We start from the raw sequence: 16,659 nt of genomic DNA, 5'->3' as shown, positions 1-16,659 counted from the left end.
CTTCTGACTACTCCCTCTCTGTCTCCTCCACCAGCTCCTTAACCACAGATGGAGCCCCAAGGTTCTATGTGGAACCCACTTCTCCCTGTAACATCTTCCCCTCACAGCTTTAAAATAACACACACACGTAGGTCTCTCAAATCTGAGCCCCAGCCCTAAAGCCTCTCGTCTAAGCCCTGGTCAGAACTTTCAATTACTTCCAACTAATTTCCCATTACTTCTATGAATGGGTGACCCTCTGGATGCAAACTCAACTTGTCCAAGACCAAACACACTGGTTTCTGCTCTTCCTCCTGTGTTCTAAAAACAGTACTCCATCCTTCTTAAATCCTTCTACTCCCTTCTTTAGAACCCTTTGGCAGCTCTTTCCAAGCCTAGAATCAAACCCAAACTCGTTCACGTAGCATTTAGGGTCCTCCAGGATCTGGCCCCAGCCATCTACGCCCACAGCTCCCATCTCCCACCACATTCCAGAGGGTTCCCACCATCCAACAACTCGCCCATCCTCAGCCATGTGCCCTGGCTTACCGTAAGGCCATCTCTGCCATGAGGCTGGCCAAGCCTGTCTGCTGCTCCCAGGCCGATTCCTATGTACCCCCAACACAGCTTCCCTTTTATCTCCTCAAGTCTGGCTGTCCCCCTGACCATCTACCTGGCCATCCAAACATCACAGAGCTTGTTTTATTCCACTTTGTCCTATAGTCAGTTGTTTACAGTTGGCCCATTTATAGGACAAGAACTGAATCTCATTCATCAATACATTTCCCACAGCTGCCTGTCACATAATAGACACTTAGTAAATGTCGGATGAGTCGATGGATGAACGAACAAATGAACAGGTATCACCAAAAGAATGCAAACTAGAGGAGGAAAAGCTTAGTACCGAACAAGCAGACACAACTTGCAGAGGACACGCAAAACGCAGGCTTCTGCAGACCCCTTGGGTCGGGGGGAGCGCAGAGGCCTGAGATGAAAGGGGGTGAAAGGGACAGATGGAAATGGAACAAAGAAAGGGCGGTGACTTTTAATCCACTCATCTGCCAATTTCTTCTACTTTCATGAGGATTCAGAATTCTACCTTGGCACTTTTAATATACTGGAAGTATGATTTTAGTTTGAGAGAAAATAGAACTAAGTCATTCTTTTGCTTACGCTTATACACTGCTGGTTATAAGATCCAGAAGCACCTTCATATTAATTCAATCTGAGTATTTTAACGTGCATTTCAAATACCCCACTATTTGCCAGACCCATCAACACCTTAGGTTTCTAATCAAATTTTATTTTTAAATATTAGCCATTTCTCTAATATTTCAGAAGCTTTCTAGCTATATTATTTTTTTAAAGATTTTTTTTTTCCTGATGCCTTTTGAATTGTGTAGACAGTATCTCTGAGGGTCTGGTTTTATACTGAAGATAATTAGTCAAGTGCTGCATTTTTAAATAAATCTAATTAAAACAGCAATTCGATATATATCTGATAGTCTTCCAGAAGTAAGTGAGGTCCCTCACCTGTAAGAATAGATAGTCTTGCCCAAGCAGTTATACAAATCGATGAATCCTAGATTAACTAGGAAATGACGTTAACCCAAACAGCCTGATCGTGCTGATTTAGAATAATTCCGATAGCCTTTTAATGAGTTGATTTATTATAAGAAAAGCCATTTGCAGCCTTTCAACACCTAGATCAGAACCTTACTGTACCTGTTTTCTGCTGAACAGAATGAAATCTGGCATGATTTTCTTTTTGAAAAAGATCAAACAGGTTAGGTTTTTTCTGACCTTTTTCTCCTTGGATCCACAGTCTCCCTGGATTTGCGATACAAGGGTTCTAACTCTATAGGAGGGTAAGCAGTGAACGGGAAAGTAGAGGGATGGGGGACATGAGGTCTCTGTTTCTTCCCTATTCTAGGCATTGTTCTCACTCTATGCTTGACTGAAGAGGACGAAGATAGACGTGGGTCATCTGTATGGACCAGACTGAGTAGCTGACAAACTACATCAAGACAGTAACCTGACGGGGTGACACACCTGAGCTTTCCACCTAGACAAAAGACACAATCAACACTTATAAAGAGAAGATAAGGTAAGGCCATCAAAACAAATCACTGGATTCCCTGGGGCCCAAAAGCATGTATAGTACAAGGGAGTGAGAAACAAAAAGAGGGCTAATGTGAGAAGAAAACAGTAAACATTCCTTGGGCATCCACCATGGTTGTCCTCTTGGAATTCCTCCTTAACATACATAAGTTTTCAAACATATTTTTTCAAGTTCTAAGTATCACATCTAGTTAGAAAATAAATCTAATTTTTGCTTCCCACAGCAAAAATCTTTCCCTAAGGGATCAGTACACAACAGATTAGAATCTGCTTACGTACTGTGGTAGACCGCCAACAGGACCACAGATTCCGCCCCTCCCTGTATGTGCATTCCCCCACAGAGAGGTGGCCACTAGCTCCCCAACCCTTGAATTTGGCTGGTGCCTGTGACTCACTCTACCAATAGAGTGAATGTGGCAGAAGTGATGTGGTACATACAACTTCTAAGGCTAGATCTTAAGGGCCTTACTGCTTCCACCTTCACCCTCTTGAAATGTTGCCCTGAGACTGCCACGCCCTGAAGCAGCCCAGGATGAAAGACTAGAGGAGGGAAAGGCCCCGCCATCCCAGCCATCTTGCCAGCTGAATGCAGCACAAGAGTGAGCCCAGACAAAACCCGAAGAGGAACCGCCCAGCCAATCCGCAGCACCAGGAGAAAGGAGAACCACTGGTGAAACCACTGCGTTCTGTGGGAGCTGTTTTGGATAACAGTAGAAACTGATACACACATCATCCAGGGTCAAGATTCAACATCTACAGGGGCTGGCCCCGTGGCCGAGTGGTTAAGTTCGTGCGCTCCGCTGCAGGCAGCCCAGTGTTTCGTTGGTTCGAATCCTGGGCGCGGACATGGCACTGCTCATCAAACCACGCTGAGGCAGCGTCCCACATGCCACAACTAGAAGGACCCACAACAAAGAATATACAACTATGTACCGGGGGGCTTTGGGGGAGAAAAAAGGAAAAAAATAAAATCTTAAAAAAAAAAAAAAAAAAGATTCAACATCTACACAAATTATTATAAAAATAAAGGAAACAGGAAAAAGAAGAAAAATAAGGGGCATGAAAAATAAAGTGAGAAACACATAACACTGCTAATGCTAAAGGTATATACATCAAGTTTAATTTAAATTTTAAAAATGTAATGTCCAGTTCAAGATCTAGGGCAGGGCTCCTTATTAAGGATCCAAATATCCATGTATGGCTTTTGAAATTAGATGCAGTTTTTGTGTACACAGGCATTTCCCCTGGGAAGGTGTCTTTCCCAGCAGATTCTCAGTAGAGTCTGGGTCTAGTACACTCGTGCACACAGGGGGAGGCTCCAAGGGCCCCAAGCGCAGGGCTCTGGGGTAACAGAGCACCTGGGGATCTTGTGGAGTGGCATTAAGTAACTTTCTAAAATAAGCCTTCTTTTTCATGCAACCATTAAAAGTAATGAGGGCTTTATAATAATATTTATTAAGTGAAAAATGCAGGAAACAATTATTCACAACTATAATTACAACTGCATAAAAACATATATACAGAGGTTAGCAATGAATATGTAAATTGAAAATAGTTTTCAGATGTGGGGGACGATGGGTAATTCCCACTTTCCACCCACTTCCCATAGTTTCTGAACACTGTTAGAGGAGAAGGGCCAGAGATGACTAGAGTCCTGATTTCACATTTGAACACTGTATTTTCAAGCCAGCACATCAATCTCTCCTGGTCACCACTTCTCTCCCAGGACTGAAGCCCGCCTTATCTATGGGATCCTGCACCTCGTCTCCATTGGGCCCAAGAGAGAACCCAGACTTCAAGACTTGGCCATCACTGAGCAAGGAGAGCTGGCTCCCAGCGTCCATCTAGTGGACTCCAGAAACTGAGGCTCTCTAGGATCACAACTCCAGGCTGTTTCATGTTATGCCGCTTTGTTTCCACTAAATTTGTCCATCTTTCCCAAGAAAGTGAAATAATGAATGTGAGTTATCAGACTAGAACACAACCTATGGTGGGAGAGGGGCACATCCAAGAACTGTTTTGACTTGCCTCTAAAAATTGACTGGCTACTGCCACATATAGCTTACTCAACTTACTGAACAAGACCTTCAGAAGCTACAGAATAATTTGATTATTAACCAGAGGACTGAAAAGAACAAGGAGTAATGTTTTTTTAACATAAATTCTAAGCAAACACAAGACAGTATGCTCAAACATGCCACATTCAGATTCAACTGCTTCCACCTTAACGTCCTATTAAGACATTCTCTGAATCCCTGACGTAGTACAATTCATTGAAATCATTCCATTCAAATAGAATATTTATATCCAGCACTGCACATGGGCTAACAAAGATGAACTAGAAATCTGAATAAGATGTTCAATGTACTTTGTATGTTGTGTTCAAGTATTTTTTGGAAGTGAGTAGCAATGGTTAACATTTTACCCTGTCCTAAAACATGAGGGATATTATACATAACAGTGATTCTGAAACACTAAGAATCACCAGTTTAAAACTTACAGCTACAGAGTATAAATGCCACTGGAGTTGCGTTATAAGCTATGATGCCCAAGGTAAACGTTATTTTAACTAAAAGGTAAAAGTCATCACAACTAACAATCTGTGCTTGGGTTATAGTCAGTAATATATTACTGAAGTGACAGTTCTTAGCACTCCGGGGATCAATTCCCAATCATGGGGGGAAAAGAGCAGCCATGGCTGCTATTCTGAAGACTGTGGCTGTTTTTAATGGGGCATGAACAGCATTTAAGGTTCAGCTCCTTTTTATTCATCACAATTTAGGCATTCCTGTAATCACTACCTAATGCTGATGATGTGCAACTCTAGGGAGCAAGTGAAACCCAGTGGCAATTAAGCACACACTGTATGTGTCACATACGTCTGCAAATACTTGTGAGTTTTCAAAACCTTCAAAAGATTGCTAAAAAGATGGACGTCTGCCTCAGCTGCCTGCTGCCAACATTGGTGTCAGTCTATCGCATGAAAGGAAAGATACTCTGGGAAAGGAACCGACAGGCAGAAAATGGAAAAAGAGAAAATTTCCCCAGAAGAAAGTAAATTTTCCAGGAGTGAAGGAACCACAAAAGGCCTAAAAATGATGCCTGACAGGCAGAGCTTATAATGTTTCCTCCCTCGGGATGAGAAGAGAGCATGGAAAAGCTTACGCTGCAACTGCCACCTCACTAAGGGTTGCTCTGGGCAGCGAGCTCCATGTGGTGTGGAACCAGCATCCATCTGCCCAAACCGCTTCCAGGAAAGCCCGGCCACTCTGTGTCACCATACCTGAGCCAGCTCCTTAACGCGCTTCTCCAGGGGTGCAGGCAGGCCTTCAGGGAGGGAAGAGGGCTGCCTGAATTCCTGGTCCAGTCCCACCCCAAGGGAATCACTTTCATCATCCATATCATGGAAGGGGCTTCCTTCTGGTGACTCACTGAGCAGCTGCTCCAAGTCCAAATCAGTCAGCGAGTCCATGGCAGTGGCCGCCTGGAGCAAGTCATTGTCAGAAGTGGAGCCGAAGAGTGAGAGCAAGGGGTCAGAGGCACCCTCCAATTCCCGCAGGCCCTGAGCTTCTGCTGCTGAGACCGCTACAGGCTTATGCTCTTCGTCCCTCTTTCTCTGAGCCTCTTTCTCCTTCTGAAATTTCTTCAGCATCTCTTTAACGCTCAAAGCCCCAGAATACTTCTTTTTCTTCTTCTCCTTACTGGCATTCAGGGCTGTGAAGCTGCAAGCAAGGGGGAAATTGGTTACTAAGGCTGCAGTCCACTTCAAAAGGGAAACACAGAGGGACTTCAGCCCTGCTCCCAGCGCAATGGTCTCCAGGAAGCTCAGTCACAAGTCCACCCTGTTACTCCTCCTCCCTCCTCTTGGCATGTGGAGCTCCTTCTTGCTGGGACCAAAGCTTGAGATTTAATACAGGTTAGCAAAACAGTGTCACAAAATGCTAAATATCCGATGGGTTTTTAAAACCACTGCCAGGCTGAAATAAAAGGTTGCAAAAAAGGGCAGGGGGGACAAGAAAAATATTTAAAGGGAGAAAGCAGGAGCAGCAGAGAGCAGCAGCAACTTGAAGGGCGGCTGGGGTGAGACCGAGTGAGGCAAAGGAAGCAGGACCAGAGAAAACGAAGGGAAACAGCAGAGACAGAAGGAGAACTGGGGCAGAGGAGGGGCGCCCAAGAGAACAAGAGACGCCAGCAATCACACAGGGACAGAAATAGCTGCCAACACTGACAGTGAGACAGACAGAGCTCTGGATGTCTGACACAGAGATGTGAGAGGACCGACTATGCCCACAGTGGTGCTGCGGGAGGTGCAAGGGACCGGAAGGCCAAGCCCTGCTGCCTCTTCTGAAGCTGTGAGGAGGAGGGCGAGCCAGCTCCCAGGTGTCCTGCCCTAACAGTTCAGATTTTATCCTAGCAAAGAAGCTGCTGCCTCTCACCCGGCTTTGGAAAACTTGGACTTTTTCGATTTCTTCTCCTTGTCATAAGTGTCATCTTTTTTCTTCTTCTTTATCTTCTCACCACCTTCCTTCAACTTCCGCTTCTGAGAATTAAAGACAAGGCACAGTTACACGGCTCCCTAACTCAGGGAGCAAGTGCACTACACAGCACTGGCCTTGCTCCGCCCGGGCTACATCCTGAGAGCTGTCTTACTGCCTTCACGAACAAAAGCTTTAGGCTCGGTCCCTGGACCACAGACCTGCAGCAGGTCGATACGGCATTCCCACTGACAACGTCGCCTGGAAACACCCGGGGCTGAGGCACCAGAGGCCATTCTGCAGCCTGAAACCTTTCTAGCTTGAAGTGAGCTGTATGTGGGTCCTAGCTCTTGTGTTAAACACACAGGCAGTGTCAAAAGATTTTCAAATAAACTTATCTTAAGGCTAACTGGTTTTCGTTGGGATGACGGCCCTGGGAACTGAAGTCCTCTACATGTCCACAGAAGAGACACAGCAAGGCTGGTACAAACTCCCTTCACTCCATACCCTTCACTGCTCTCGTCCCCGCCCTGAGACCACCTCAAGAAACGAATCCCTGCCAAGCCTGCTGGGACACAGGTGTGGACACAACGACCGAGACCTCCAGGCTCATGGCACCTCACCACGGCACAGGTGTAAGAAGTGAACTGTCAACCTCGGCACAGCTCACGCCTTTCCGTCAATCTCCTGAGCCATCCTAAACCAGCACATCTCCTGGCAAGTCACCTACTGATCTTATAAGGTCACAGAAGAAAGCACTTCTGAAATCCAAAAGTGAGCATCGTTCTAACCTTTGGAGATTTTTTCTTCTTTTCTTTAATGAAGTCATCCTCAGATTCTGACGCTTGTCTAAACTGCAGGGTTCCCGAGTTAATGTAAAATCCTCCATACTTTGTAGTCAGAGAAGCAGGAACAAGCTCATCATACTGAAGGGGGAAAACAAATGTTCAGCTCCGGGTTCTGGGACTACCTGCAGCCCACAGGTGCACAGAGGGTCTTGATAGAGCAGACCTGAGTCTGTTGCTGTCACATTTCAGACAGCACACGAAGACATGCTTCTGGTCAATCTCAAATGTCCAAGCCAGCAGGTGCTTTGGACAGATCTGGCCAACAATTTCAGGGAGGGAACCAGGGCCAGGGTGTCACCCTCTCCTCAGTGTCCTTCCACTTGCTGAGGGCACACGCACTCTGATCCCACCCCCACCTCTGGGTCACTCTCAGTAGAAGCTAGGGTGTGGTGGTTCTGATACCATATTTTCATTAGCACTTACCGCCTCAGAGTTATCGATGAAGGAATCGGACTCATCATAACCATACCCCATATCAATCAAGTCCTGTATTCGGTCTTTTCTACGCTTCTTTCCACCCTGAAAATGAACAGCAATAGGTCATACGCTTTTTTTTTAAATGGCAGTAAGAACACATAACATGAGATCTACTCTCTTAACAATCTTTGAAGTCTACGGTCACATGTCTTTTTTTAATACATAGAATTGTTGTTGCACTGAACTCCATGAGCTAGTGACTAAAGGTTGTAAAGCACTGGAACAGTCACGCTCACACACACACCAAAACCTCCTTCCCAGAAGACCATTTAAAATAGAACAGATTTGTATCTGCATATAATGGCCTAAGACAGAGAAAGGAACTAAATGGCTTTGTATGTTTTGCATCAAACATTCATTTGTACCAATATTAATTCTAAGGATAAATTCTAGGAGTGCAGGGCCCTCTTATTTGTCCATTTAACTCCCCACGCTAGTTCCTGCGACATGCATTTTCTGTACCTTAATGCATCTGTTTAACAATTGCATTCTGTACTCTTCAAGCTCACATTTACTTTCACGTCAGTGTTGATCAGATGACCATCCACTACAGGAATATGGAAATGTCTAGAAACCTCTCCCACCCAGCAAGGTTGTTTTGATGCCAAGAGAGAAATCTTACATATTTTTCTTCAAATTTCCGGGCAAGAGCCTCCACTTTATGCCTTTCCTTTTCTTCGTCATTGAAAGGATCAGGGAGTTCTTTCTTCTGCAAAGAGACCATTCCACAAAAATAAGAGTCACAAAAAAAATCCCACAATCCTATTCATAGTCCCTTCACTGACTATTCAACACCTATAAACTGCATAATAAAAACTGTTTTTCAGAAAAGACAAGGTGGAATACACACTACCATCCTGTCAGTGCTCATCTCAGTTATTTATGAAAGCACAATCTCCATTCATGTAATTCAACAAGACAGGATTCAATGCACACCACACCACCGGGTCCACAGGGCTCCAAATATGGCAGAGGGCCTTCAGTTAGGGATGCTCCACTGTACAGAACCATGCTTCAATGTAGCTGGCTTCCTTTGTAACCCTGACACTATTTCACACATTTAACAACGTTATTCTAAGAAGGGGCTCACAGGCTTCACCAGACTGCCAAAGCAGTCAGTGGCTCAGAAAGGTGAAAACCCACCGAACGCAGTGCAGTTCTCAAGAGCTCCTCTGCCTCACTGGTCAGAAGTGTAGTACAAATTTGCTTTTCTCTCAGTGCGACCAAAGTCAAACCCAAGCTCACGGCTGTCCCTTTCCTTAGAAGCCTACCTTGAAGGGTTAGCCATCTCCTCTTTTCTCCCAATCTCAATACTCACTCAAAATATGCTCATGCCATTTTCCAAAGCTTACTTCTTCTCCATAAACTTACTCTTGCATTTTTCTCATCAAGTAAATTTTCCAGAGTTGGACCTTAAGCTTCGTTGGCAAGGACTCTTAATTTTAATAAAAGACTCCTGTACCAAATATGCTTAAGACTTCAGAGCAGGCCAAAACACTAAAGACTGGAAGCTTGTTAGAAAACCCTCCCAACTCTGCCTACTGAAATCCCACCCACCCATAAAGGATGTTAAATGATTCAGTGCATATACATATAATGGGATATTATGGAACATAAATAAAATGTACATACCACAAATGGGTAGTCTCTAAAGTAGGTGTTTACCTGTATCTTCTAATTTTTCTAAATGATCACATATAACTTAAGTGGTTAAAATAATTTTAAGAAATTGCACCAATCTGGAGCAACCCTGGATTCAATGTGTACTCCTTAATGCCTTACAAACAGTAGTCATCCAATAACTACTGTTTCCTGAATGTACGAAAGTCCAGGTCTGTCCAAACACAGGAAGGATGTAAGCTCCCCTCTGTCCAAGCCCTTCAGGGCCTGTATGTGCACCATACTTAAACAATTACCACGTTGTGACTCTTGTTACCTGTGTTGGTATAATTCTCCTAAAACATCTACAAGATCACAAGTCCTTTTGCGGCTGGGACAGCGGCTTCTCCACCTTGATACAGTCCTCAGCATCTAGCACAGTGCCTTCACGTTATAAGAAACATACGCTAATTAATACATGAATGTGTCAGACTACATTGTGCTTCGAACACTGCAGAGCAGACACATCGATTCAGGAGTTCTGAATCTGAAGGCCAGGAATGAATCCCCTGAAACTGGATCCAAAGTTCTCTGTGCATGCTCCGTGCAGTTTTCTACATGGAGAAGGGCACCTGGACCCCAAAAGAGGTGAAATCAGAGCATGAGAGTCCTAATTTCAGTTGACCTACTGATTTGGTTTGAGCCCATAAACAAATACCTCAACCAGTCCTGTTACTTTCTCCTCCTCTCAAGGAAGAGGTTACTATTCCTACTCTAGAAAAGGGATTGTGAATGGATTTGACATTATTTTTTCTCATTCTGCCTACTGGCCCTCATACAATAGGTTGGCCCTTGGCACAACTCCCTGGCTTCCATTCAGCCACTCAGATCTTAATCAAGGAAACACATTCTTATCCGAGCAAAGAAAATTGGACAATACTAACCAAAGGCACTCACCCCAAATAGCCGTGGACTAGACCAAAGGAGCCCTGGCCACGGAGGCACTCTGCTAGAAACTGCACCTGCATGGTCTCACTCACCCTCAGACACCCTGTGAGCCAGGTCCTGGTCTCACCCCATTTTACTGAAAGCCACTCTAGAGACCAAAATGCTGCAAGTACAAGACCCTACAAACCTCTCCTTCAGAGCCTAACACAGTGCATGGGTATACAGTAGGTGTCTACAAATGCTCTTCACTTAGCTCCTACTCGTACTGTATGATTCCATCTACACAAAATACAAAACATGCAAAAGTGATCTAAGCCATTAGAAATCAGGGCAGTGGTCACTGCTCAGGGCCAGGGTACTATTTTGGAAGGCCAGGAGGAGGGTTTTTCGTGTCCTGGAAAACAATATTTTGTAACCTAGGTGCAGGGTACACAGGTGTGTTGAGTTTGTGAAAGTCTATCAGGCTTGCCCTATCAAGTGTGCACTTTCTTATGTACATAATTCAATTGAAAAGTTTATTAAAAATTTTCACAATATTAATAAACTGCCAAAATAGCAGTAATAGTTGAAGCCGGCTGATGGGTACATAAGGGCTTATTATACTATTCTCTCTACTCTGTGCATGTTTGAAAAGTTGCATACTAAAAATTAAAACAAATCTCCCAGGAAAATAAATAGATCATTTACAAAAGCATTTAAGAAATCGAAGTGTTTCTCAAAAGCCCTGAAGTCTACAATCCAATTCTGGCAAAAAATAAAGTCAAAAAAAAAAAAGGGCAAAAATAGGTTTCTACCCATCCAGGGAAAGAAACTATCCAGAATATTATTGTGTTGAGAAGAAACGAGCAGTCTGTGTCTTTTCTGGTCTGCCCTTACACTAGGCAGACAGTGAGATTCCCCTGGAAAAAAAAATGTCCAGCATGAAATTCCGGCACTGGAACAGCCAGGGACAGGGTGCATTTACAAATAACATTTACCACCTTGGCATGAAAAAATTTATTTATAGATTTTTATATCTTTTATTTATATTAATTAGCCATAATTCAAATTAGCCTTGGATGTGCCATATACGTTTTCTCTAACATAAATCAGGAGAATGGGTCTAAGTGCTAGAGACAGAAGCAGCAAACCTCGTGCGTGCTTTGGAGTGAGTGTCTTGCTCTTGGGGCAGCCAAAGCCTCTCTCGTCTGGCTCCACCCCCTGCAAGTCCCAGTGCCGCATGCAGCCCCTGAAACAGATCTGCAGAGTGAGTCTGGGCCCCTGGGGTGTACCTTGTCTGCGGGCTGAAGGCCTTTCACCTTCCCTCGTATGTTCTTCACCAGCTCTGGGTAGAAGAACTCTGGGCAGCGCTTGTGATCCGGTTCAAAGAGGGTGAGTGTAATCCGAACAGCTGCTGCAGCCGGCTCAGGGTCTTGATGCTGTTCTGCTCCCCCAACCTCCTCTTTCCGGGATTTCTTCAAAAATGTGGGATTCAGAGAACCTGGGAGAGAGGTGAACTGGACCCTGTGGGGCTCCGACATGGCTACCAACAACTCTTAGCGGGTGTCACTGCATGGCTTCTGTTAACATTGAAAAGAAGGGCCAGGTCAAACCAAGATGACAAAAACGATTTTTCCTGTTTGGTTATACAGATTTATAAGTTTAGAAGAATTCATTGTTAAGTTTATCTTAACTATCAGTTACTGCTTCTTTTCTGCTTAAACACTAGTCATCTTAAATAGGAAATTTTCCATATATAAAAATACATATATGAAAAGCACCCCAAATCTTAGCATTCAGAGGTAATCACTGTTCAGCATACTTCCTTCCAGTCTTCTCCTATGCACAGTCACTAGATTCTTGATATTAGAGAACTCACACAGACAGATCCTTAAAGAATTCTTAAAATTGCAAAGAACCCTGGTGCCTATTGTTTTTCATTTAATTTATCCAACATTTTTTTTTTCCTGGCTCAAAACAATCTCTTTTCTAAGACCTCTTTATTATCATCACCAGCAGTTAGCTTTCATTTAGGGCAATGACAGCGTTTTCACCAGCTCCCAGAAGGTGCTGCCTGCCCTGGGATAAGTAAAACGCCAGCCCTCAGGAGCCGCGCGGCGTGCCTCACTTCCTGACTCGCCAGCCTCTCACCACCCAGACTGCTGCCTCAGCAGAGGGACAAATTACCACATGCCAGGACCTTCCAAGTTGCCTGGGAATGGTCAAGGTATATTGTGAACTCCAGAATCCTGAGTATTTACAGAATATAAATACGCAAATATACGCTATATGTATTTGCTTCATGTATAATTTTGTGTCCTGCCTTTTTAAACTCACATCCTAGTGTGAACTTTCTACCACATCAATAAATGAGTACATTCATTGCAGCATTGTTAGCTTTTTTGTGGATGTGTAAGGGCTTTTGATACGTTATAGATATGTCATATATATTATAAATATCAAATACCTGTCATATCTCTTATAAGTACTCTTTCCTGCTTCGTTATTTACTCTTTAATTTTGCTTAAAGTGAGGTATGATGAAAGAAATTTTAACTTTTTTTTTTTTTTTTACGATTGGCACCTGCACTAACATCTGTTGCCAATCTTTTTTTTATTCTTCTCCCCAAAGCCCCCAAGTATACAGTTGTACGTTCTAGTTGTGGATGCTTCTTGTTGTGCTATATGGGATGCCACCTCAAAATGGCTTGATGAGCAGTGCCATGTCCACGTCCAGGATCCGAACCGGTGAAACCCTGGGCTGCCAAAGGGAGCGGGCGAACTCAACCACTCAGCCACCAGACCGGCCCCAAGAAATTTTAACTTTTGATGCAGTCAAAACTAGGCTCTTCTCCTTTATGGTCCCCCCTATTTCTTTTATGCCTAGAATGTCCTCCAGCCAGGTAATTCTTCTGTAAGAATTTACCCATGCAGTCTTCTATAGATATATCTTTCACATTGAACTCTTTAGCCCAAGTTGAATTTGCTCTGCTGTATGGTGAGAGGCGAGGCTGTAACCTGGTTTTTCCCAGCATTGATCACTAATAACCCTTGTTTTCCCTGCTGATTTGGCATATATCATATGTAATGTCCTGGATATCTTAAGGTCTATTTCTGAAATCCATCCTGTTATATTAATCTAGTATCTAGAGACTCCTCAACCAGTCCCACATTCTTTTGACAAATTTTATATTTTAACACGTTGAATTAAAAATTCATCTTTCTTCTTTCAAAATCCTTAGCTATTCCAAACTGTTTATTATTTCAGATCAATTTTAGAATCACTTTGACAAGTTCCCCAAAAAAGCTCACTGCATTTTCATTGTAAATGAATCATAAATATGAATTAGCTCAAGAAAATTTATATATATCATATACATCTATAGATATGAATGTATATTTGTATATATACATTCCTTCTTTCTATTGTGACCATAAAATTGTAATCTTTAAGACCAGAAAATTAGGGAGTAAAATATCTAAAATGAAGAGTTAAAATAATTAAAATAATTCTAGGGGGCCAGCCCAGCGTAGTGATTAAGTTTGCATCCTCAGCTCGCATGGCCCAAGGTTCGTGGGTTTGGATCCTGGGCACAGACCTACATACTGCTCATCAAGCCATGCTGTGGCAGCGTCCCACGTAAAAAAAAAAAAAAAAAGATAGAAGAAGATTAGCAAGAGATATTAGCTCAGGGCCGATATTCCTCACACAGACACACAGACACACACACACAAATAATAATAATTAGGCAACAAAGTGATCAGCAGCAAAAATAGGTTGGTAGTACAAAAGAGCATCATGCACTAAGATGTTGAAAGAAATTTTCCTAAAAGAAACTTTCAAGGCACCCAGGACCTTCCTAATGCATTGGGTTGTGACAATAAGTCCCAGCTGAAAGCTGAAATCCCCCAATGATAAGAGCAGGCAAAGTCTTACTACAAGAAAAGAATCTGCAAGTTAACCCATGGGATGCAGGAAGGTCATCCTGGAAGTGGGAACCAGGTCCCTGCCCCTGTCCAGGCTGTAATTTGAAAAGGTAACCTTATCTTGGCACAAATTTTAGACTTTTTTTTGGTGAGGAAGATTGGCCCTGAGCTAACATCTGTTACCAAGCTTCCTCTTTTTGCTTGAGGAAGATTGTCGCTGAGCTACTTCAAACCACCTATATGGTAAAACTGCTTCCCCTAGTTGTGGAGGTGACTTTGCAAGCCTGAGAAGTTACAGAAATAAGACTAGAGAATAAAGTAAATCAAACCTACAGCATATTAACACTTACATTTTGCATTAAGTTTTATAATCATCATGATAATTGCCATTGCCTGTTACTAAATCATTTGAAATGTTTAAGAGAATCAGACATATTAATGAAAGACGTTAAACTTACAATTTTAATTTGAAATGCTTAAGAAAATATGTTTGAAAGCATGCATTTAAGAGAACCTGACTTACACTCACTCATTTATTAGACTTAGAAGAGTTAAGTCCTTGGAAAGATTTTACTATTAGGTTTGTAAGTTCACCATTTCGTAAGTTTAGAGTATTTGAGAGAAAAAGCACATAAAGTTTTTAATGCAGTTTAAAACACTTAAGGGAATTTAACTTTGTGAAGAGAGTTCACTGTTTAAGGAAATTTCATCTCTTAAACTGATGGCTTAATTGAAGCTTTGTCAAAGAGCAAGTATTTTTATTTTTATATAAACATTCTTACATTTATAAGTAAAAGATTTGTGAGTAAAACTTACAAGGCTTAAGAAAAGCTAAGTACTTAAATACTCAACTTTAATGAGCAGAACATCATTCTAAGTAAAAGCATAGCATTCTACCCACAAAAACATTCCTCTTAAAAAACCTCAACTCACAACCAGAAGGACCTACAACTAGGATATACAGCTATGTAGTGGGGGGCTTTGGGGAGAAGAAGAAAGGAAAAAACAAAAAAGAATATTGGCAACAAATGTTAGCTCAGGTGCCAATCTTTAAAAAACAAAACACACGGGGGCCAGCCCCATAGCTGAGTGGTTAAGTTCTCGAGCTCCACTGCAGGTGGCCCAGTGTTTCGTTGTTTTGAATCCTGGGTACGGACATGGCACTGCTCATCAAACCACGCTGAGGCGGTGTCCCACATGCCACAACCAGAAGGACCCACAACGAAGAATATACAGCTATGTACGGTGGGGGGGACTTTGGGGAGAAAAAGGAAAAAAAAATACAAAAAACAAAAAAAAACCCTCAACTGATGTTATCCAAGAAATGCTAGCCTCCTTTTGTATCTCCAAGGTTATTCCCAGGAATTGTATATTTTTTTTGTTACACAGCCTCTTAACCATTATGTTTTCAAACTGATTATTGTTGAAACAAAGAAAAGCTGAATTTTGTATGCTGATTTTATAATTAGTCTCTTTACAAGTGAACTCATTTATTTTAATGGTTTTCCCTTAACCATTTTTTTTCCCAAAAATAGGCTGATCCACAGAAATGAGAATTTTACCTCCTCCTTTCTGAAAATTCATGTTTCTTATTTCTGTTTCATGTCTTATTGCATTGGCTAGAACTTCCACATCGTATTAGAGGATATCCTGTTTGCCACGTTCCTGACGAACGGGAATGCCTGTAGTCCAGTGTGATGTCAACTTAAGATTTATCTATTATTATCAAGCCACTCAAACATCCTTCAATGCCTCAAAAAGTAAGAGCTTTAAAATTTGGAGCGTGCGTTTAACTTTATTAAACTATCTCCTGGGATCTTACACACGCTTTAAACCATCAGTTCGCCCTTAAACAACGCGAAACAGTGAGTGACAGCTCCCGACGCTAACCGACGGCCCTTTAGGGAAACTGAACTCCGAAGCCAAACCAGGCTGCCTAGGAGCCAACCCGCTTACAACCCGAGCCGCCGTCTAACCAAACGCCCCCCGGAGACGCGCGTGGACCCGCCAGGCAGGAGGCGACCCAAGAAAAGTCCCGGTTCTCAGTTAAGCCGACTCCGGACTCTGACTCCTTGGAGTCGGCAGCCGGGGCTGGGACCTTCTAGAAATCTTCATCCCCTGCCGGTTCCCCCTTCGCGGGTTAGCGTTCCCGGACCGCGGCGGCGCCGGGCGCTGCCTTCCTGTTGTCACCGCCGCCCGCTCCCAACTTCCCCCAAAGTGTCAAACTCCAGCGACAGCCCGTCCCGACAAAGACACGCACCTTTGTCCCCGGCGCGACGCAGGCTACGGCCCCGCGGGCCGCACTCG

At 43.2% G+C, this 16,659-nt stretch overlaps 1 protein-coding gene across 2 annotated transcripts in view; it reads right to left on the bottom strand.

Annotated features, from left to right (window-relative positions):
• UBN1 (ubinuclein 1) overlaps window positions 1–16,659 on the bottom strand; it is a 36,540-nt gene extending 19,881 nt beyond the window's left edge. For both annotated transcript variants that reach the window (XM_046665863.1, XM_046665864.1), the window contains exons 1-7: window positions 16,613–16,659; window positions 11,719–12,006; window positions 8,523–8,609; window positions 7,847–7,942; window positions 7,367–7,501; window positions 6,537–6,640; window positions 5,384–5,822 (exon numbers count right to left, since the gene is read on the bottom strand). In XM_046665863.1, coding sequence (XP_046521819.1) covers window positions 5,384–5,822; window positions 6,537–6,640; window positions 7,367–7,501; window positions 7,847–7,942; window positions 8,523–8,609; window positions 11,719–11,967 — 1,110 coding nt within the window. In that variant the 5' untranslated portion in view covers window positions 11,968–12,006; window positions 16,613–16,659. The remainder of the gene's footprint in view (window positions 1–5,383; window positions 5,823–6,536; window positions 6,641–7,366; window positions 7,502–7,846; window positions 7,943–8,522; window positions 8,610–11,718; window positions 12,007–16,612) is intronic.

This window comes from Equus quagga, chromosome 7 (genome assembly GCF_021613505.1).
Source record: "Equus quagga isolate Etosha38 chromosome 7, UCLA_HA_Equagga_1.0, whole genome shotgun sequence".
Lineage (NCBI taxonomy): Eukaryota > Metazoa > Chordata > Mammalia > Perissodactyla > Equidae > Equus > Equus quagga.
Note: the sequence above shows the minus strand (reverse complement) of the source record. Positions and strands in the feature narration are given on the sequence as shown.